The sequence below is a fragment of the Anabrus simplex genome, chromosome 12, assembly GCF_040414725.1.
Source record: "Anabrus simplex isolate iqAnaSimp1 chromosome 12, ASM4041472v1, whole genome shotgun sequence".
Classification (NCBI taxonomy): domain Eukaryota; kingdom Metazoa; phylum Arthropoda; class Insecta; order Orthoptera; family Tettigoniidae; genus Anabrus; species Anabrus simplex.
In genome coordinates, this window is record NC_090276.1 from 75,723,541 (window position 1) to 75,748,092 (window position 24,552).

At 39.5% G+C, this 24,552-nt stretch overlaps 1 protein-coding gene across 1 annotated transcript in view; it reads left to right on the plus strand.

Annotated features, from left to right (window-relative positions):
- Positions 1 to 24,552, plus strand: part of LOC136884154 (cilia- and flagella-associated protein 157) — a 140,505-nt gene that overhangs the window by 82,310 nt on the left and 33,643 nt on the right. The window contains exon 7 of the mRNA XM_067156195.2: positions 17,651 to 17,794. Within this exon, the coding sequence (XP_067012296.2) occupies positions 17,651 to 17,794 (144 nt within the window). The remainder of the gene's footprint in view (positions 1 to 17,650; positions 17,795 to 24,552) is intronic.

Below are 24,552 nucleotides of genomic sequence, written 5' to 3' on the forward strand. Positions count from 1 at the left end.
CTGCGCTCGGATGGCCTTCATTTAAACCGCAGTGGTACGTATAAGTTAGGAAATTTGTTTGGAAGGGTAATAGGGAGGTACATTCAGGGAAACGGGATGGCCTAGGGAGCGGTGATAAGGGAACAGGGAACTGGAAATCAAGTAGGGATGACATAAAATTGTTAGTGCTGAACTGTAGAAGTATTGTAAAGAAAGGAATAGAATTAAGTAATTTTATAGATATATATTTACCAGATATTGTAATAGGAGTTGAATCATGGCTGAGAAATGATATAATGGATGCAGAAATTTTCTCACGGCACTGGAGTGTTTATCGTAGAGATAGGATAGGAAAGGTGGGAGGGGGAGTTTTCATTCTGGTGAAAGAAGAATTTGTAAGCTACGAAAAAGTTAAAGATGAGACACATGAAATTCTAGGTGTAAGGCTCATTTTTAGGCAACTTGATATATTTGGAGTGTACAGATCGGGAAAGGGTAGCACTGATGCGGATTCGGAATTATTTGATAGGATAGTCAGCTATGTGGGAAATGACATGGAAAGAAATGTGATTGTAGCGGGAGATCTGAATTTGCCAGATGTCAATTGGGAAGGAAATGCGAACGACAGGAAGCATGACCAACAAATGGCAAATAAGTTAATATGGGAAGGACAGCTGATTCAGAAAGTGATGGAACCAACCAGAGGGAAAAATATCCTGGATGTGGTGCTGATAAAACCAGATGAGCTCTATAGGGAAACTGAAGTAATAGATGGTATTAGTGATCATGAAGCTGTTTTTGTGGTAGTTAAAATTAAATGCGATAGAAAGGAAGGTCTTAAAAGTAGGACTGTTAGGCAGTACCATATGGCTGATAAAGCAGGTATGAGGCAGTTTCTAAAAAGTAACTATGATCGGTGGAAAACGGTAAATAAAAATGTAAACAGACTCTGGGATGGGTTTAAAGAAATTGTTGAGGAATGCGAAAACAGGTTTGTACCTTTAAGGGTGGTAAGGAATGGTAAAGACCCACCTTATTATAATAGAGAAATAAAGAGACTAAGAAGGAGGTGCAGACTGGAAAGAAATAGAGTTAGAAATGGCTGTGGAAGTAAGGAGAAATTGAAGGAACTTACTAGAAAATTGAATCTAGCAAAGAAGACAGCTTTCCTGTTCCTCAGGGCAGTGTTATCGGACCTTTATGTTTTCTGATATATATAAATGATATGAGTAAAGGAGTGGAATCGGAGGTAAGGCTTTTTGCGGATGATGTTATTCTCTATAGAGTGATAAATAAGTTACAAGATTGTGAGCAACTGCAACGTGACCTCGAAAATGTTGTGAGATGGACAGCAGGCAATGGTATGTTGATAAACGGGGCTAAAAGTCAGGTTGTGAGTTTCAAAAATAGGAAAAGTCCTCTCAGTTTTAATTACTGCGTTGATGGGGTGAAAGTTCCTTTTGGGGATCATTGTAAGTATCTAGGTGTTAATATAAGGAAAGATCTTCACTGGGGTAATCAGATAAATGGGATTGTAAATAAAGGGTACCGATCTCTACACATGGTTATGAGGGTGTTTAGGGGTTGTAGTAAGGATGTAAAGGAGAGTTCATATAAGTCTCTGGTAAGACCCCAACTAGAGTATGGTTCCAGTGTATGGGACCCTCACCAAGATTACCTGATTCAAGAACTGGAAAAAATCCAAAGAAAAGCAGCTCGATTTGTTCTGGGTGATTTCCGACAAAAGAGTAGCGTTACAAAAATGTTGCAATGTTTGGATTGGGAAGAATTGAGAGAAAGAAGAAGAGCTGCTCGACTAAGTGGTATGTTCCGAGCTGTCAGCGGAGAGATGGCATGGAATGACATTAGTAGACGAATAGGTTTGAATGGCGTTTATAAAAGTAGGAAAGATCACGATATGAAGATAAAGTTGGAATTCAAGAGGACAAACTGGGGCAAATATTCATTTATAGGAAGGGAAGTTAGGGATTGGAATAACTTACCAAGGGAGATGTTCAATAAATTTCCAATTTCTTTGAAATCATTTCGGAAAAGGCTAGGAAAGCAACAGATAGGGAATCTGCCACCTGGGCGACTGCCCTAAATGCAGATCAGTATAGATTGATTGATGTTGTCTTTCTGGTCATAGGTGACTCATATGTCAAGCATATGGGGAAAGTGTATGGAGGAAAGGGAACCAAAGTAGAGTTACCAGGAATTAGGCTGAGGCAGATGTTGAGAAAAATAGAAGGGAGGGAGGAGGGTAAGGAGAAGGTGGTAATTTTCAACGTTGTTACCAATAACGTAAGGCAAGCAGGAATAGGTACTAATATAGTTGGGGATGTGTGGGATCTGGTTGCAACAACACAGAAGAAGTTTCAGAAAGCAGAGACTGTTATCAGTGAGATACTATGTAGGAGGGATACTGACTGGAGGGTAATTAAGGATTTAAATGAGACTATGGAATGGGTATGTGGGAAATTGGGAATGAGATTTGTATATCCTAATGGCTGGGTAGGAGATAGGGATCTGTGCTCAAATGGCCTTCACTTGAACCATAATGGTTTGTATAAATTTGGAAGTTTGTTCAGAAGAAGATGCATTCAGGGAAACGGGATGGACGAGGGAGTGGTGATGACAGTATAGGAATCATAAAGTCAAGTAAGAATGACATAAAATTGTTAGTATTAAGCTGAAGTAGTATTGTAAAGAAAGGAATAGAATTAAGTAATTTTCAGATATATGCAGTATATCAGATATTGTAATAGGAATGGAATCATGGCTGAGAAGCGATGTTATGGGTGCGGAAATTTTCTCATGGAACTGGAGTGTTTATCATAGAGGCAGGTTAGGAATGATAGGAGGGGGAGTATTCATATTGATGAAAGAAGAATTTGTCAGCTACAAAAAAATGTTAAGGATGAGGAACATGAAATTCTAGGTGTAAGACTTATCTGTAAAGATAACAGGCAACTTATTTAGTTTATTTTCCGTGTTGAACTGTTCTAAATAATTATACACACCGTGGAAGCTTCACCTCTAAGAAAGAGGCAACATGATGGTTTTGGGGTGTACAGACCTGGCAAGGCTGGTGCTGACATGGAATTTGATAAGATAATCAGGTATGTGGGAAACAACACAGAAAGGAATGTTATTGTAGTGGGTGATCTGAACTTACCAAACGTAAACTTGAAAGGGAATGCGAACGAAAGAAAGCATGGCCAGCAAATGGCGAATAAGCTAACTAAGTAGAAGCAAAAATATTCTACCTGTGGTGCTGATAAAACCAGATGAGGTCTATAGAGAAACTGAAGTGATAGATGGTATAAGTGTTCATGAAGCTGTTTTATCACACTTAAAAATAAATGAGGTAGAAAGGAAGGTTATACAAATTGGAATATTGGGCAATACCATATGGTTGATAAGAGAGGTATGCAAAATGTGTAAAAAGCAATTATGATCAATGGAAAAATGGTAAATAAAAATGTAAAGAGTCTATGGAATGGATTTAAAGTAGTTGTTGAAGAGTGTGAAAACAGATATGTACCTTTAAAAGTGGTAAGGAATGGTAAGGGCCCATCCTTATTATTATAACAGGGAAATAAAGAGATTAAGAAGGAAGTGCAGGTTAAGCTGGGTCTCCACTGATTAACCTTTAACAACAACATGTATATGAACATTTGGTTCATAGTTGACTTTATTTGTTAACTTGCTATGTTGAAGTTAACATATTTAACATGTTGGCATGTTTTCCAGTGGGATTGGAAAACATGTTAAATCAATTCATTGTTCATGAGCTATTGGCATGGCTTTGGCATAGTTCGTATAGATAAACTACATGCTCAGACATTCTCAGAAAGTTTTTAAATTCCAAACCTGTCTTGAGAATTTCATCCACATTGTGGCTTCTATTCAGATATTGTCGTACGCACATTCTCCTTTCCTCCTTTTCGAGAAGGGCTGATGACCTAGATGTTAGGCCCTTTTAAACAACAAGCATCATCATCATAATAATCATCATCCTTGTCAAAATCCTGTGAGAAGCAACAGTGGCAATAACAGGTGGTGGTGATTATTGTTTTAAGAGGAAGTACAACTAGGCAACCATCCTCTATTTAACACTAATCAGAGGGAAAATATGGAAGGGGCCCAACACTTCGAAAAATGAAGGTATCGGCCAAAGAAAGGCAAGGGCCACGAAGGGCGTGAAAATGAAAGACTCCCTAGCCCTCGCAAACCTAATAGCGTTGGGGTCGGAAAAGAACAAGAGTTGACCAAGGGAGGTCGGATAGAACAGATGAAAGTGAGGAGCCTGGCACAAGTAAGTGGAAGCAATGCCAGGACTCAGCTGAGGGCCCCGTGGTCGCCAACCCACACTCCAAAGTTCAGAGACCCTGGGGCCCCTTTTAGTCGCCTCTTACGACAGGCAGGGGATACCGTGGGTGTTATTCTACCGCCCCCACCCACAGTTCGTTCAAAGTTGTGTTCACACTTATAAACATGTAAAAACTGACATGTCGTTAAATGTTAATCAGTGGAGACCAGCCTTTAGATAGAAATAAGAGTTAGAATGGTTGAGGAGTAAGGAGAGATTGAACGAGCTTGCTGGAAAATTGAATTTAGCGAAAAAAAATTATGCTAAGAATAACATAATGGCCAACATAATTGGCAGTCATATGAATTTCAGGGAGGAATGGAAGTATATGTATAGATACTTTAAAGCAGAAACAGGTTCGAGGAAGAACATTCCAGGGATTGTTAATGAACAAGAAGAGTGTATAAGTGGGGACTTACAGAAGGTAGAAGTATTCGGTCCACTATATAAAGGTAATCTATAAGAGTTTTGTGTGTACACTGCTCAGAATTTGAAAAGAATGGTATTTCTGTATCGGCCATGTCCATAGTAACAGGAAATGCACTTTTTACTTTTCCGTAATGTCTGTCTGTCTGTCTGTCTGTCTGTCTGTCTGTCTGTCTGTCTGTATGTATGTATGTACATGCATCACGAGAAAACGGCTAAAGAGAATTTAATGAAAATCGGTATATGAAGTCGGGGGATGAGCCACTACAATCTAGGTTGTAAATCATTTTACTCATGCTGAGTGACATGGTAGTTTAGGGGACGGCCTAAAATTGAATTCTCAAATATTTATATTATTAGTGGTCCTAGCAATAAATACTATATAACTAAAGTTATATAGAATTAAATTTCCGATCATTTATGCCATACATTGTTACCGTACCGGCTTTGATAACACAGATATTCATCAATTTGTATTTTTGTTGCCAAGTCCATATCAACGCCAAGCCACGAGAAAATGGGTTAACAGAATTTAATGAATGTTGGTATATAGAGTCGGGGAATAAGAAACTACAGTCCAAGTTATAAACAATTTTATTCGTCCTGTATGAAATTGTAGTTTAGGTGAAGGCGCCTAAAATTTAATTTTTAAATACCTATGTTATTGGTCCTATCGAAAAGTACTACATAACAAAAGTTATAGAGAATACACTTTCCGACCATTTATGTTTTATTCAGTTTTACCGTAACGACTATGATAAGAGTGGTATTTCAGAGTTGGAAGAAAACTAAATGTGAATGCCTACAATATGAAAGCCCATAACATTGATCAACATTAACGTTACATTGACAATTGTTTGTGATGTTCTTTGTCTCTTATGCTGCCGCTCAACTCCGATAGATGGGATTACTGCTGCGTACCGAGTATAACAGCCTGACTGAATATTGGAGGGAAATAGCTGGGGAGTTAGAAAATGTTCTTCTTTAGCATGTCGTTCCCCTGGTTCATACATTTTCTGATACGTACTGCTGGTACGTAACTCACTGGTTCATCATAGTATTACAGTTATTCGATCCCTACTCTGACGCGCTGTTTTGAATGAGCAGTGTGCACTCTTAACGCAGAGGTTCAAGTAGTAGTAGTAGTAGTATTAGTAGTAGTAGTACCTGGTCTAGAATTACAATTTAGGCATATTCCAAATTATAGCACGGCACCACAATTCACTAAATAACCCAAAATTCAACCCTGAAAAGAGCCGTTTCTTAAAAAGAGCGTCTTCCTGTTCACTTTTATTAAATTCTACATTCATTTTATTCAAAATTAGCAGTGAAGAGTGGGTTTCTCCTCTGGCTTGGAGGAAAAAATTGCCTCCAAGTCAGATAGATTTTTCCGCCGCCAGTGTAGTGAATTGAGATTTTCCGACTCATCGGGTACTCCTAGGAAACAGATTAGTAAAAGGGCATAGTTTTTGCCCTGGGACTCTCCACTATTTGACCCCTCCACCCCCTACACCCCTCCAAAAAAAGGCTGAGAGTGTTCACGAATCTCGTCTATCTGCGGCCTGGTCATTCCAGCTCTGGAACTTTGTACTGTTAGTACTGTTCTTTGAAGTGAGAAAATGCGTGGTTTTTCATTTGATCGAGTATTTCATGTGAAATCATTGCTTTTACTCTAGCCATTCCTACTGACGTCATTGTAATGTTCATTTCAGTTGGGAAAATCACTAAGACAGTCTTTCTGAGGATGTAAAAAGGCAGGTGGAGAGCGAGTGTCTGCCACTATAATGCAATTCCCCAACCTGATTGTGACTGATGGTAGGCAAGCGGGCCTACCATTACAATGAAAATTCCCTAACGCAGTCTTCATATGACAAAAGACGTTCAGTAATTTCTCCATCGCGTTTCCAGGGTAACGTTAAGAGCTATGCAATTTAATACAGTCGTGCTCACAACGTGTACTGTACCTAACCTACAATTCTCTATACAATGTAGAATTCCGTAGTGAAGCACGGGTACATCAGCTAGTTGGGTATAAACATAATGTCCATATAGAGGAAGCGAATAATACTGCCATATTACTGAAATTCATCTATAATATTAAAGACATTTTCAAAAAGATTCAAAAGCTGAGAGATAGAGAAGCAGCTGTAAGCTCTGGGAAAGCAGTCTTTCTTGTCATATTAGACATTAGAACCAACAATAGACTCGATCACGCGAACGAGACCATTACTTTGAGAAAGCCAGGCCACTAGAGAGGACAACCACCTACTGCACACCATTAAAACTTAATTGACGGTTTCCACTAGATTACTACAATTTACTATGCATCTGTCTTCTACCTAACACAGCTTCTCATATTTTTATATGCGGCCCTTCCGACCCCTCTATAAGGCAAAACACCAGCCAACATTATGAAACAATAATGAAGAAAGGGACCACTAGATTGAGAAGATATTGAGAATGCTGCTATTTCTAAAGCCTTAAATTTCATGGTGTTTTTTTCTCCTTGTCACAGGCTTTTTGCCTGCAGGTTAATTCAGGCTTGGTTTCTCTCAAAAATGTTTGCTCCCGCTCTCCTCCTGACCAATTTGATGTGATGGGTTTCCACTAGGATGATTTTGACACCAATTTCAAACTGTTTTGTCATTTTTATAAACCAATAATTTGTAAACTAAGAGGTCCACAACCTCACCATGTGCTACTATTATTCATTTCCATCTGCATCATTTGTTTTCTCATTCCCTTGTTTCTTAGGTTAACGCAGTTTTTAGTATCAATTATTATTTCAAATTAACACCTGTTTCACTGAATTTTATCGCAATAAGTTGTTTTTTGCACTGCATATTGATGTAAATATTGTATATTTGTGCTAATTTTGTTTCCGTCTAGGCTCTCTTTGTTTGTTTTTTCATTTGCTCTTTCATTACGTTTTTTCAACTTATATTATGTAAATTATTCCAACCCCCCTAATTTTTTTCACTGAAGATGGCTCAAGCGAGCCGAAACATGTCTGAATTTGTTTGCTCCGTCTAATGACAGAATATATGATGTATTGAATAGGAGGATACTCTCATTTTTCGCCATTGTAAAGTAAAATATTAGACATGTTTGCAAAATTATTAACTGGCTTGATAGAAGGCTGTTCGGGTTCAGGAAAGCTCAACTTGTAGGATTCCAGCAGATCTTTTAGATTGAGGAGGTCAAATGGACTGTATTGCTATTGACCTATCCAAGGCTTTTGATAGGGTAGATCGTGGGAGATTACTGACAAAAATGAGGACTAGAGAAAAGAGTGATTGAATGGGTGGCTACATGGAACTCAGGTGAAGCGTTATCTGATCCTATCATGATTAAGAGGGGGTATTGTTGGACCTTCATATTTTTGTTATATACGGTGATGATGTTACAGGATGGTACGGAGGCAAGTTTCACCAAGAGGAAGAGTGAACACCTTCATCATATTAATGAGGTTGTTAAGAAAGGTTTCACATCTCTTTGTATAGTTTTGAGAGTAGTTGGCGGTTGCAGTAAGAATGTAAAGGGGAGGGTGTACAAGTCTATGGTAAGACCCCAGTTAGAGTATGGTTCCAGTTTATGGGACCCATACCAGGACTACTTGATACGAGAACGAGAACTGAAAAAGATTTGAAGTAAAGCAGCACGATTTGTAGAGTAGCATTAGGAAAATGTTGCAAACTTTGGGCTGGGAGGAGACGAGATGCTCGACTATGCGAGCAGTCAGCGGAGAAATGACATTGGTAGACAAATAAGCTTGAATGAACCTTTTAAAAGTAGGAAAGTCATAATATGAAGATAAAGTTGGAATTCAAGAGGACACATTGGGCGAAATATTCATTTATAGGAGAAGGAGTAAGCGATTGGAATACGTTATCAAGATAAATGTCCAAGTTGTTGGAAAAAGCTAGGTAAATAACTGATAGAGAATCTGCCACCTGTCTGATAGCCCTAAATGCAGGTCACTGATGATTGAAATGATTGGAGAAGTGAGCGTAGGACGAGGACAACCCCCACATAGATGTGGTTCTTCTCAGCTCCCAGCGAGCTTGTTTTTGCTCCTCGGTTTCTTTAGGGGAGTGGATATCGGCGCTCATCAAGACACCATCTGCACAGATGTTCAGTAGTTTGTGGGATCTAAAACTAAGAACATTATTTTGGATGGATCGCTTATCTTATACATAGGTTTAACAAATTGTACCACTATGTATTTAGTTATTTAAACTTTCATAATAAAATGTGACAAACATAACAAATCTAAGTTGCATTCTAAATTTCAAAGAATACAGCTGGATAAACACAGGAAAAAGAAAGAGATCAAAGATGAACGAAGGTGGTAAAAGCCTAGAAACACAGGAGAACTGGTTAATCTAAGTAATGGGATTGTGTGTTCCTTTAAGTTAGCTTATGTAGGATTGTGATTGGCAAGCCCCATAGCGGCCGGCTGTCTGTGCAATGTAAGGAATAGGTTGTGTTTATGCTAGAGGGATTTAGCTTGACTGGTTATACTAGGAGAACCACTTGCACATTATAATTTTGGAAAATATGCGATGTGGTGGTGATCAACATTTGTCTGCTTGCCTCCCTTGTGGTGACAACTCCCTTTAATCTATTAACAAGACCGTTCTAAAAATATAACATTCTCAGTCAGATGCCATACATTAGTCAACAAATGGTGGAGTTTTATAGGTCATGCCAAAATAAAATGTGCTATTAAAGCTTAAAACTTCGATACAGGGACATGATACAAGTATCAATCCGTAAACTAGGATAGAACAGAATTGCTCGCTAGATAGGCTTAATACAAGCCCATTGCACATCTGCTCTGTAGCTTAGTGGGTGAGCATCAGACCGTATTAGGCTTAACGGTTTGAGTCCAATATTACATTAATATATGGAAGTACAGTTCTCAAATACAGACCTGTTCTTGCCACATTCACCGGTACTACAATTTCCCGTAGGGTGTAGGAAACGTCTACACAAGCCAATATACTTTCGCCATGCATGTACGTCATCAGCCGGCTTCGTGGGAATTCTGTCAACATGTGACCTTGCCAAGTTCAATATGTGGCCACGTCCTGTTTGTTGTTAGCTCTGAGCACGATAAACATCCCTATCTCCCTACTGAGGACAAACAGGGAATAATATAGTGACAATATTGTTTATTAACTGAAACAAAATGCACATTAATTTGGATTGTGGATGGATACAGCAGCTCACACACCATACAAATATCAGCAGAGTTGGGAAGTAACTGAGTAACAGTAATCAAATTATTTGTAACAGTTACATTCTTAGAAATGCATACTTGTAATTTATTTGTTGAAATAAAATTGATATCATTACACACTAGTAACGGATATACATCACAAAAAAGCAGAAACGTGAAAAATACATTATGGTGTAGATAAATTTTTTAGTTTTACTATGAGGGTAATCCCAAAAATAAGGTCTCCTATTTTTTTTTATAAATATAGAACTCTGTTCGTGTGGCTGTTGGTCACAATATTGTGAAGAGTGTTTCCCGTGCTCACATATAAACAAGCGCACGCCGCACTGAGGCACTCAGTCTTGGCTTGGCAGCCGTTGAGAATGGAGCTCCCATTGGATGTCACCGCCAAGTGCGAAGTGTGCGCAGTTATTCAGTTTTTGAACGCAAAAGGTACTGAACCAATTGAATCCATCGCCAATTGATGAAAGTGTATGGTGAGTCGTGCATGGATGTCAAAAATGTTCGTAAGCGGTGTAGGGAGTCTGCGGCCGGTCAGACTGAAATGCACGACGAAGAAAGGAGCGGGAGACCATCAATTTCCGTCGAGACAGTCGTGAAGGTTGGGCAAATAATGCGTGAAGATCGGCGGATCACCCTGGATGATCTGTGCACTTTGGCTCAGAGAATTTTAGTGGAAAAGTTGAAATATCGGAAGGTGTGCGCAAGATGGGTGCCACGCATGCTGACTGAAGACCACATGCGGCAAGGAGTTGATTCTTCCCGTGCATTTCTTCAACGCTTTGCAGCTGAACAGGACAACTTTTTGGATTCAATTGTCACGGGTGACGAAACCTGGGTGTTCTTTACACCTGAGACCAAGCAACAATCTCGCCAGTGGCGGCATCACTTTTCGCCAAAGCCGAGGAAATTCAAGCAAACACAGTCTGACGGTAAAGTCATGACAAGTGTGTTTTGGGATCGAAAAGGGGTATTGTTGGTCAAATTTATGCCCTCTGGGAGGACAATTAACGCTGACAGGTACTGTGAGACTCTGAAAAAACTCAGACGGGCAATTCAGAACCAGAGAAGAGAAATGTTGAGCAAGGGCGTAAACATTCTCCATGACAATGCTCGCCTGCACATCGCCTGGCAAACCGTTGCTCTCCTGCAACTGTTCCAGTGGAACATCATCACCCACCCACCCTATAGTCCCGACTTGGTGCCCAGTGACTATCACTTGTTCCCTAAGTTGAAAGAACATTTCACTGGGAAGCGATTCAGCACCGACGACGAGGTTCACAACTTCCTGAACAGCATGGCGGTGAGCTGGTATGACATGGGCGAACAAAAACTGTCACAGTGTCTACAAAAGTGCATCGACCAAAATGGTGATTATGTAGAAAAATAGCTGAATGTTCAAGCTGTAAAATGATGTAAACCATTGTAGAAATAAACAGGTGAATGTATTTATAAAAAAATAGGAGTCCTTATTTTTGGGATTACCTTCGTAAAAGCAGAGCCAGTTCTGGATGAGGCACTTTCATAGACATTCCAACAGTGTTCTTAAAATTAAACGCAAGTATTCCTTCAACTACCGCTGTAGGGTGTCTTTTCAAGATGGACTTTCCGCCAAAGACAGTAAGGTTTAGTGATGAGAATTTTAAGAACCAAAAATGGAAAATCATTTCAAATGCTAAAATCCATTAACTAAAATAAAAATGAGGGAAAAATATAATTTCAAAAATTGTAAGGTATCATGTTCAGTCCACCTGGTGATGACAGTCACTTAACGCCTCCATACCCTCACACACAAATCATCATCGTCATCATCATCATCATCATCATTTCCCTTTATCCAGCTGTAGCCAGGTAGGGGCAAATATGGTTCCTCTCCACCACTCCTCCTCCAACACTGTGTCCCAGTCCAGGTTTCTTTCTATAATGCTGCGTTGGATGGTATCCTTCCATCTGAATCGTGGTCGTCCATGGCCTCTCCTTCCTTGGATTTGCATTTCCATCCCCTTTTTTGGCATTCTTTCGTCGCTCATTCTCTTTATGTGCCCAAACCATCTTAGTCAGCTCTTCCCTACTCTATCATTCATTTTTTCCACTCCAATATCTTCCTGGATTTTCTTATTCCTTATTTTGTCTCTTCTACTCTTCTGTATCATACTCCTCAAGAACTTCACTTTGGCTGCCTGTATTTGACTCTCGTCCTTCTTTGTCATAGTGCAGGCTTCTGCTCCGTAAGTTGTTATGGGTACGTAATACGTCTTGCACATAGTATCCTTTGCTTCCGTTGGCACATCATTGTCCCATAACATGTTTCTTACACTATGAGAGAAACAGCTTCCAGCTTGAATCCTTTTACTAATCTCAGCATCCAGTCAAGCATTCTCCATTAATTCACTCCCCAGGTATTTGAATGTTTTTACTACTTCCAGAGGCTTGTCTGCAAGTCTAATCTGACCTTTCCCTTCTTCCTCCCTCTAGTCTTTTCTACACTTATTTTCAATCCACATTCTTCGATCTTCCCATTCACCACATCCAACTGTTCTTGAAACTTCATGTCCTCTTCTCCCCAAATCACAATATCATTTGTAAATAACATGATGTTCAATTCTCTTCCTCCAGCTTCTGCTGTTCTGATGATGTCATCCATTACTATTGTAAACAGGATTGGTGATTGGACACTTCCCTGTCTGAGCCCACTAGTGATTTTGAACCAACTTGTCCTGCCAACTTGTGTTTGCTCGCAACTACAACATTCCTTATACAATGCCATGATCATTTTTATTAATCCCTGTCCAATTCCTTTTTGCACCAGACTGTCCCAAATTTTAGTCCTGGGGACACTGTCATATGCCTTTTCAATGTCAATGAATGTCATCACCATATCATTCCCATTCTCCCATTGCTTTTCCATTAGTTGTCTCATAATGAAAATGGGCTCCCATTGTTGACCTTCCACTTCTGAAACCAAACTGATTTTCCTGTATCTGATTTTCAACCCTCAACCTTATCCTACTTTCCAGTATCCTCTCCATAATCTTGGCAACATGGGATATTCGAGTAATTACCCTGTAGCTCTTCAATACTTTCTTATCGCCTTTCTTGAAAATTGAGATGATTATTCCTTTTTGCCAATCCTCAGGGACCTCCTTATTCTCCCAGACAGTCCTGAGAACTCGATATGTCCACTGCAGGTCTACAGCTCCAGCTACCTTTATCTCCTCCACTGAAATTTCATCTATTCCAGCATCTTTCTTACTGCCATTTCAATATCATTCATTGTAATTTTCTTTATCCATTTCTTCATCAACTAATCACCTTTCCTGGTCGTCCATTGAATGACTGTCATCAGTTCTTATGTTCAGCAACTTCTGAAAATAATCTCTCCATCTATTTCTTATTTCTTCTGGCTTTGTTAATATTATGCCGCCTTCATCCTTCACAAATCTGGTGTTTATTTGATCTCCCTTTTTGTTTTTAAGGTACCATACAGTAATTTCTTGCTGCCCTACATATCATCTCTCAATTTCTGTGTGAATAAGGCCCAGCTTTTCCTCTTTCACTCCTCCACTACTTTCTTAGTCAAATTCTTTGCCTGCACATATTTTCTTCTACTTTCTTCAGTCTTAGATGTTTTCCATGCTTTCCATGCCATTTTCTTTTTCTTCACTTTAATCTTTACCCTATCATTCCATCAGTGTGTCTCTTTGTCTGTCCGGCTCCATGGCTAAATGGTTAGTGTTCTGGCGTTTGGTCACAGGGGTCCCGGGTTCGATTCCCGGCAGTGTTGGAAAATTTAACCATAATTGGTTAATTCCTCTAGCACGGGGACTGGGTGTATGTGTTGCCTTCATCATCATTTCATCCTCATTACGACGCGCAGCTTGCCTAAGGGAGTCAAATAAAAAAGACCTGCACCTGGTGAGCCAAAGTCCTTGGACACATTCCGGCACTAAAAGCCATAAGCCATTTCATTTTTGTCTCTTTGTCTTTCACATTTCCTGATGTTCTACCACATACCTTTTCTGCACATCCAACCAGTGCTTCCTTAAATCTTTTCCATTCATCTTCAACATTCCCCATCTCTGTCCTGGGTACCAAGGGTATTATTTCCCTTCAAAATTCTTCTTGTATGCTCTTCTCCTTCAACTTCCATTTTTTTTTTCTTTTCTCTCTTTTTAATGTTTTTTTTTTTTTAAACTTTCCCACTTTCAATTTTCCTATCACAACTCTATGATCTCCACTAAAGGCTTCTTCAGGCATGGCTGTAACATCTGAAATTTCTTCCGGTGTTCTTTCTATCTTTCATCTTCATCCATTCCCTTTTCCAGATTCTCTCTGGGTAGGGTAGTGTACCAAAGCCCTCCACCTTACTCGATCTTTCCACCATTCCTCCTCTAGTACTTTATTGCTATCGACTCATCTATTTACAATACAGTCCACAACAGAGCTCCTCCATCTCATTCTAGGACGTCCCCTAGGCCTCTTTCCAGTCTCGGTATCCATGAATGTTCTCTTTGGTATTCTCCCTCCTGGCATTCTCATCATGGGTCCAAACCATTTTAGCTTTGCTATTTCAATCTCTTCTTGAAGTTTATACACTCCCACGCTTCTTTTTATTTCCTCGTTTCGTATCCTATCTCGTCTTTCCCTGAATGCTCCTCAAGAACCTCATTTCAGCTGCTTGTATCTTACTTTGCTTCTGCTTAGTTAACGTCCAGGCTGCTGAAGCATAGGTAAGTATAGGTTTATAATAGGATGAGGATAACACTTTCTTGACGCCGGGCTGAGTGGCTCAGACGGTTGAGGCGCTGGCCTTCTGGCCCCAACTTGGCAGGTTCGATCCTGGCTCAGTCTGGTGGTATTTGAAGGTGCTCAAATACATCAGCCTTGTGTCAGTAGATTTACTGGCACATAAAAGTACTCCTGCGGTACAAAATTCTGGCACCTCGGTGTCTACGAAAACCGTAAAAGAGTAGTTAGTGAGACGTAAAGCCAATAACGTTATTATTAAACCTTCTTGCACTTCATTGGCACATCTTTGTTCCATACAATGTCTCTCACACACTGGTAGAAACTTGCAGACTGCTGTATTCTTAAATAAATTTCTCCATCCAAATTTCCATCTTGACATCATGCTGCCCAAATATTAAAAATTGTTCACTACTTCAAGAGGTTCATTTCCTATTTTTATCACCCCTCTGGATTTTCTGTTACCTCTAGTCATGATCAAAGTCTTCCTTTTTGCAGTACTAATCTTCATTCCAAAATTTCTTATCTCCTCATTCCATAAATCGTCTTGTGTCTGTACTTCTTCTTCATTATCTCCCCAAACTACAGTGTCATCAGCAAAGAGCATAGACTTTACTTGCCTGCCTATCATCATCTTGATATTATGTAGAATTCTATCCATGATGATAATGAAGTGTAAGGGAGACAATACACTTCCTGTCTTAAGCCTGTCTCAACTCTGAACCATTCAGTGTGACCCACTTTCGTTCTAACACAGCTTTTGCCATTTGATACAGTGCTATTACCATCTGCATTGTTTCATTCCTGTGCCTCTGTCAATGTTTTCCAAACCAAATTCCTTGGGACACTGCCATATGCCTTTTCAGTATCTAGAAAGGTTACTACCATGTCCTTTCCATATTTCCAATACCTTTCCATCATTTGATGCAATGTAAATATTGGGTCAAATGTGGACCTGCCTCTTCTGAATCCATATTGGTGTTCTGCCAATTTTCCCCTCTACTCTCTCTTATTCGTCTGTCTAAGATTCTTTCAAGGATCTTAGCTATGAGGTATCAGTGTCACTCCTCTGTAATTTTACATTGCTTCCTGTCCCTTTCTTGAAAATTGGTATAATGACCTCTTTCGTCCACTCATTTGGAACAGTCTTTTCTCTCCGTATCACTCTGAAGAGTCTACACAACCACTGTAGACTAACTATTCCTGCTGCTATTATCATTTCTATCGTGACCTCGTCAGTTCCAACTGCCTTGCCTAGTTTCATTCTTTTAGTGGCCCACTCAATCTCTGCCATGAACACCTCATTTTTCTTATTTTCCATCTGCGCTAAATCTGGTTCTTCGATTTTTATACCAAGGTATTTTTCTCTATGATTATATAATCAATCGTGGTCTTTGTCTGTCTCCCCAACCATACCTTGTAATCTTCTGACTGCTCTTCTTCCTAAACCAGGTGTTTCCAACAATCATTTGGTTCCTCATGCAAAAATCCACCTACAACTTGCCTTCTGGATTTACATGTCCATATCCAAAGGGCCCTACAACATCTTCCTTTCCTTGTCTTTCCATTCCAACTTGTGCATTTAGATCTCTCATCAATAGCACTTTCTTATCTTCTATCTGTCTCTCCACTTCCTCTAAAAAGTCCTCTAGATGTTCATCTATGCAACCCGTTTGTGGGGCATACAACTAAAATAGATCTTTCATGCCATTTTCACACATGAGTCCCATCACCATCGCCCTATTGCTGGCGCATTTTGTATATTCCACATATTCTTGGATTTCTTTTCTAAGTATGATGACCACTCCATTTTTTGCTTCAGGTCCTCCGCTGCAATACAGCTTGTATCCTTCTTTCAGAGGAATCTCCCCTGTACCCCTCTTCTTGGTCTCACACAGTCCAAGTAGGGCTATATCTTTTTCTTTCATGAAGTTGACCAGTTCTTCTGTCTTTCCCGTCAGTGTCAGGACATTAACTGTTGCAATCGTGATGTAGTTTGGTGTCAGCTGTTCACTTCTCACAGTTCTCCCAGCACCCGAAGAGCTGCGCATCTCTTTTAGCAGAGGACGCCCTAACATTTTCCGAGGCACCATGTCTGCTTTATCTGTATATGCTATTGTTACAATGGGCTCGCCACACCAAAGGCACACACAAAATGAAGTAATATATTCCTTTTTCTTGCAAAATTTTGTATTATTGCAGTCCCAAGAAAAAAAAAAGAAGGCAATCATTTTATCAAGATTAACATTCAGTAAAGTAATTGTAATTTTAGTGATTACTTGTTGTTATCATAACTGAGTAAATATTTCCCAAGTAACTGTACATTTCTCTTCCCATCATCAGACTATGCAGGTATAACAAAAATGTTCCATGTGCATTCTAAATTTCAAAGGCTTTAAATAGAAACCTGTAATGTGCACTTGATACATGATTCATTCCACCCAGCCGGTGGTTCAGCACCAGTTTGTTCACGAGTAATCAAGTTTGATGGAATTCGCTTTTGGTGGTTGGTATAAATACGTTCCATTCGATGAGTCCAAGTTTTTCTAAGTCCCTTGACTGCTTCTCGGCTTCATTGAGGGGAAATCTTGACAGATCCTCAGTCTCAATGTGGGAGTGTAAAGGCATACAACAGAAAGTGATTGTAAAAGACTGGGAGCATAGACAGAAAGAGAAGAAGATGTGCCTGTCTTTATCCTGTTATTTATTCCTATGACTGTTCCTTAATTTCTCATTTTGGGTATATAGAAATTTGAATAGAAAATAAATATAAAATTGTTTGCATGTTCTAATAGCCATGATCCTTTGGCTGATAAATACATAACTGTTACTTGTAAATGCTCTTCAACTGTCATTATATTTTCTTATTCCACGCGCAGCTGGACTTGATGTTGGAAATGCAGAATAAGCTGAGCGAAGAGAACAAGCGGATGAAGGAGGAGGACAAGAAGCTGAAACTGCAGATGGAGCTCCACAAGGAGGAGCGGGACATCACTCTGGCCAAGAACAGGCACCAGATTAAGGTGGGTGGCCAATCCGTGAGGAGGAGCAGGTTGTAAGATCCCTCACTGAGCCAATATGTACAGTTTGATTAATTTAGGTACTGTTGTGTTTTAGTAAATATTTTGACTAAAACAAAATTAGATGGGAAGGGAGGGAAATCTCCTCTCAAAAATGCTTTTCTTTTGTTCTACATCACTTTTTTGATCGCCTAGCCAAACGCAATTTTTATTGAAATGGACATGTTTTGAGAACACACCGAGATGGATATTTTAAGCCTCTATCTGAGGTTGTGGCTTTACCGTTTCAGGAGGTACGACCCTATACATGCCATGGAAAATTATTGTAAAAGTTAATTCCTATAAGGTTTATCCCTGCTGACGACTTCTCACGAAAAGTCAATGTTATTTTTGTATGTCAAACACTGGAATAGATTTTCTAAAATGTTTCTGAAATTCTTAGATTTCACCAAACCTCCTAAAAAACCAGATGGGATTTTAAAGTCCCAAATTTGGCCACTCATAACTTCCAAACCACCCATCCCATTTTGATGTTGCTAGTGTTGTCTCGAATTCCTTTCCTTTTTCTTTCCAATGATGTAAAATACTTGAAAATTGGATAAGTGTACCAAGGAACGTACCAGCTGAAATAAAACGAGACAAAAACAGGGATTTGTGATGATTTGCCCCTTTCTCAACATTTTTGAATTGCCATTTTTCTGAAAATACATCCTATTAGCCTCCTTTGGCCCACCAAAAATGACTGCTCTGTGTTGTTCCATTGTATTAGGTGGAAATTTTATAATTTTCAAATTTCCAGTTATATGAAGTAAATTTCATAATTTAGACGTATTGACAATGTGTTGGATAAAACAGAAAAGGACTCTACCTTTTCAGTACTGTTCAGTACTTATATTTGAGAAAACCACAGTTCTAATATTTTTGGACATTGAGAAAGCATATGATAGTGTACCAAGGGAAAGAATTTGGCAATGCATGAAAGAACTTCAAGTGCGAGACAGCCTCATAAACAAAGTGAAAATGTTGTATAGTGGGAACAGAAGCTGTATTCAAGTAGGATGTGATTTGTCGGACTGGTTTGAAACAAAGAGAGGAGTGCAGCAGGGCAGCTCATTGTCACCACTTCTATTTATTATTGTAATGGATGTAGTAATGAAATGTATTAAAAGGAAAGAACATGGAGATATCAAAGCCTTCACATTTGCAGATGATGTTGCGATCTGGAGTGACTCAGAAGAGGAATTGGGAGAGAGAATACAAAGCTGGAATGAGGAGTTTAAGAAATATGGTTTAAACATCAGCAAGACCAAGACGGTGGTGATGAAAGTGTATGGGGAAGGAGCAGAACCAATAGTCAGGTTAAATGAAGCTCAACTGGACAGCGTTCCAGTTTTCAAATACTTGGGTAGCGTTATATCAAATGACAACCTAGCAAAACATGAGGTGAACAATCGAATAAAATAAGGCAACACAATTTTACCACCAGGTAAGACACCTGCTGTGGGATGAGCAAATACCCATGAAAACAAAAATGACATTGTACAAGTCCTATTATACACCAATTCTTACATACAGTCTCGAAACCACAACACTGACCAATAGAGATAATTCCAAACTTCAGGCAGCTGAAATGAAATTCTTACGCACTATGATCCAGAAAACCAGGAAAGACAAGATTAGGAATGAGAAAATTAGAGAAGAAGTAGGAATAGATGATTCTCTCCTCAATAAGATTCAGATATCAAGACTGAAGTGGTTTGGTCACATGAAGAGGATGCCAGTAAACAGAACTGCAAGGAAGGAATTTGACAGAAAGGTAGAAGGAAGACGACCCGTGGGAAGGCCACGAAGGAAATGGATAGATTTAGTTAAGAGCGATGTACTGCTGAGAGGTCATGATTGGGACAAGTTGGTGGAGGAAGAATGGTACAAGGACAGGATGAGATGGAGGAGGCTCATATACCACACCCGGGAAACTGGAGATGGTTTAGGATGATGATGATGACAGTCCATCAGTATAATTCTTGTCTCTACTGAGAAACTGTGGAGATAATGAAACAGGAAAGAAGAGCGCCTGCAGAATAGTTTGAGCACACTGTGCAGGTCTGAGAGAGACAAGGGCTACCATCGTGTGGCCTAATATTCCGGAAAACCATTGCTCTGTCTGTTCTTTCTTGCAATTTACACGAACCTACTCTTTTCCGTGTCTCCTCATTTCATATTCTTTGTTGTCTGGTCCTTGCATCAGTATTGGTACAAAATAAGAATAACAGGGTCTTCTTGAATGTAATGTTGTTGCATGCCCTTCATTTCTTTGTACAGTCTTCTATCTTGTGATATCATTCTGGCGGTAAGTTACTTCCAGAGCTCATTTCTTATCATCACCTCTCTCTCTTGTCCTCATTAAAATCTTGCTTTTCAAGACACTAATCTTCATTGTAGAATTTTCTATTTTCTGGTGGTAAAAGTTTACTTGCATTTGCAGCTGCTCTTCATTTTTAGCTCACCTCTGTGTATTCTTAAGAGTTTGTCCATTATGATTTGAATAGCAAACCTGTCTCAGTTTGAACTATTCTATTAATCCCAGCTTTGTTCATAAAGCTATCTCGCAGGACCTCTCAATTAGGACACACGCTCCTTCTGTTGTTGTCATTGTCATCGTCATATTTCACCTGGTGGGATGATTATTAAGGCATCAAGTCTGTATAATCTGACACTGTTAGTTAGCCTGTTCGAGTCCTGTTGCTGGAGAAAATTTTATCTTCAGAATGTTGGCCAGCGGGTAGAGACGACTTCTAATTACTAGATCGCCTGGATTATATTCCAAAGCTCTCCTCACTGTTCGTACAGAGTGACAGAGGGCATATGATGCTGTTAATTTGTCCATCAGATGGAGATGTTAAGCCTTGAACAGACCCCCTTGGTGTTATTCCACAGGAGTAGGCTCTGTGCCTCATGGGACTTCACCCTCTCTCTACCTCCTTATCATCATCTCACGTCCAGTCATGTAGGTTGCCCATGGGTGTCAAATAAAAAGGATTATTATTATTATTATTATTATTATTATTATTATTATTATTATTATTATTATTATTATTATTATTATTATACTGGGTGGTACACCTCTACACCGCACATTTAAATCTTGCGCCAATTAGAACTCCTCTACAGCAGAAACACAGAACTTGGAACTAGACCTACTTAAACTTTTACTCAGAAGATGTCACTACAAAAACTATGATCATGCACCCTGGTGTGAAGTGAAGGAACTTTATGTGAAGAAATTTTGTATTCATAAGTTTGTTCTTTACTAAATTATGTTCATTCAGTTTTGGGTTGGCAATATTGATCTTTCCTTTCCACCAGGTTTGAATTCAGCCAATCCCTAATTTCTGTAATTAATTTTCGGCCTATCACAGGCTTCTTCTTCGATTTGGTGTGTGACTTTAAGCTAGCCAATAAAACGCCATGGGTGTGTCTGAATCATTCATGAAAGGTCTTGAACTTTCCCTGAGGGTTTATAAACTGCGTATATTCAGGTCTCTTGGCCACTTGATCAACGTCTAACTGTGTGTGTGTATGTGAAGCAGGTGGCGGGTGGTGCCTCTTTCATCAGGCAGCAGTTCTGCAGCAAGGTAATGACCGTTTAACATCTTTATTTCTTGCTAGCTCAGCAGTTTAACCCGCGGGAAAGGTCCGAAACTTTTACCATGTAACCTAATTTTCTAAAAATGTAATTTTCTGCTGGCTTATGTAAAACTTCATAAAATCTGCAACTGTAATTCGGGGATAGAGAGTGATTTACCCTCTCGAGCTCCCCTTCATTTTGGTTTGAGGTGACTACGTTTTGAAACTGGCTTTATTCCTTTCTGTAATGTCTTAAATTATTCTTAAACGAGTCACCTCCATAGTTTGGGAATAGCCCCTGTTTCATCGGCCTAGTGCCCTTTAGGTTTTAAGAAGTCACATCGAGGAGTGCAAGCATTCGCCTCCTTTCATTTTGTGTTCGGGCCATTTATTTAACTGTTATTTCTTTTACACGAAGACCCTGTAGGTTGGGTATGAGATACCCCTGGTTCATTTTTGTAAGTTGTGCCTTGATGGCAAGTAATTGTAAAGTCTGATATTGCCTTGAATAGGCTGGCAAAACTGAGAGCGTGTCAGCTCTTTTCAAGTGTTGTAAAGGTGCCTCTGGGAAACCTGATATTGTAATTGCTGGAGCAAGGGCTCCATGTATTAGGGGATTTCTGCCCTTAAGTAAAGTTATGATCTTTGTAAATTTGAGCGTGTAGCTCAGGAAATGTAAGCGAGGGGTTTGAAGCCCTGGACTTGTAGAATTCACTACCTTGTATTTTACTTGACTCATTTCTAACTTGCCTATGAGACCTGTTATATTGTTATTCGTTGATTTTTGAAATTCTAAGAAAGAAAAGAAAATATAACCTTTGTTAAAGTTTTAAATTCCATTCTTGACTTTGTAATTAGACCCGTTCACCCTGGCACTTTCTTTTATCTCTGCATCCACGGGTAACCCCGTAACAATTATTATTATTATTATTATTATTATTATTATTATTATTATTATTATTATTCTCTTTCCAATCCATTTAATCTGTAGCATTTGTCTCCAGATCCACATCTCAAACGCTTTCAGTCATGTCCAATTGTGGTCTCTGATTGTCCCAAGATTCACAGCCATACAGTAGCACACTCCATACAAAAGAAATCACAAATTTGTTCCTAATTCCAAAATCTAAATTTGCACTGATTAAAAGATTTCTCTTATTACTAAACACCTGTTTGGCGAGTGCTATTCGCCTTTTGATCTCTTTGCTGCACCTGTTGTCATTGGTGATCAGGCTTCCTAGATAATGGAAACCGGTGACTTGTTCCACTATCTTCTACACTCCTGGATATTTGATCGCAGTGTGTCGAAGTATTCAGACAAGTACTGATACTTTTCTTTGTTTCTGCTGCCATTTGTTTGCTTGAAACACAGACTGGGTGGCTGGTATCTCTCTGATAGTGTTCCTTCCAAATTGTCTTCCAACTTTTCCATGCTGTTTCTCACCTCGTTTCTTATGATCGTGCTGTTCTCTGCCTTTCTTTCCACTTCTCTTTTGTTTTGTTGGAGTGCCGTCTTTCCAGGCCTCTAGTCTCCTTTCAAGTGCTTCGTTACATTTTTCAATCCACCAGCAGCTTTGATCAACGATTTCCTGATCTCATCCCAGCTGTTCATCTCCAACTGACAGGTTTTCATAGTATTTATCTTTGTTCTGCTTCAGTGTCTCGGTTTCAATTCTGGGCTTCTTGTCGTTTGTTGGTTTGGGTTTATTTGGATGGAACCTTCTTTCAGTCTCGAAGATATAGTGGTTTGAGTTGATGTTTAGGTTTTTGCTTACTTTGACATACAGGATTTCTTTTCAGTTTTGGGCTGTTATTACAACTGGTCCATCTTAAACTCCCCAAGCATTGCATTGGGAGAGACCCAGACCGTCTTCTTCCTCAAGAGCACTTTAAAATATGTGGACATGAGTTTCAGGTTGAATTGTCTTCTATGTGCTGGGTAGTCCCCTACAATCGATCTGTACCTCTTTTCATCGCCCGCTTGGGTGCCGAAGTCGCCGCCCAAGACTTTAATGTGATGATGTGGGATTTTGGAGGCAACATCATGTAGAGTTTCCCGAAAGTCAAATACCTTCTCTGGGTTTTTCCAGTTGACTTCCTTTATCAAGGCATGTGTGTTGATAATTATGTATGCTTTGTTTCCAGATCTAAAGGAGAGAAGTGAAATCTTCTTTGTTGGTGACGTGAAGGTGACTATGGGGCTGGCCCTAGAATTGTTATGCTGGAGTTGTTCTTTGTCGTGTGTTTTTATTTGTAGATTCTGAACCCATCTGATTCTATCGGGTTTCCTCCAGGAACCTTGTCTTTTGCAGTGCCAGTATGCAGCTGCTCCATTTTTCCAACACATTGGTCAGCTGATCTGGAGGAGCATGTTGATGTTCAATTTTCCAAACAAATGTTTTTGCTTGGGTCGTATTTTCCGAGTTGAGGTTCTGGGAAGCTCTGACTCTTCTCTGCACGATATTCCAGACTCTCTAGAATCCAACAGCCTGGTTGCACCATTCTTTGTGGTAGAGGATATCTCTTTTTCAGGTATCCCGAATCTGCCTCTGGCATGCTTTAAGTTAAAGTTAGTTTTCAGGACAGGTTTGGTGCTCCTCAGAGTTAAAAATGAGTTTGTTGGCCGCCCTTAACCTGGAGAACTGCTCGGTGTGAGTCGGACACCGCAGAGGAGGGTTCCTCCACCTTCACTGCCACTGAAGCTTTCGACTCTTCCTGGTGATGGATTGCAGGGTCCAGGCTCGGGACAAGCTGAACCACAGTGAGGTTTTCATAACATTGTCGCATAATTTTAACATTCAAATGACGTTTTCTCTTCTTCATAATTTCCGCATTCCTTATGGCTGCCAAGTTTACATGACGCAACATAAACATGGTTATTCACCTAACACATTAAAGACATCGAGATTTTGTTTTCATATTCTTAAGAACATTGTGCTCCTTTTTTCATGCAGAAAAGTTTCTACTATTGTAACTTCAGACATGTAGGGCATTTAATTCCTTTATGAAATACCAATAATACTTCAACTTGCCAAGAGCTATTTCCTTGTTGTGATCCCAACCACACAATGTTTATGACAGGATAGGGAGGTTTATGTTTTTCAAAGAAATACAATAATAGTATTGTTTGGTAT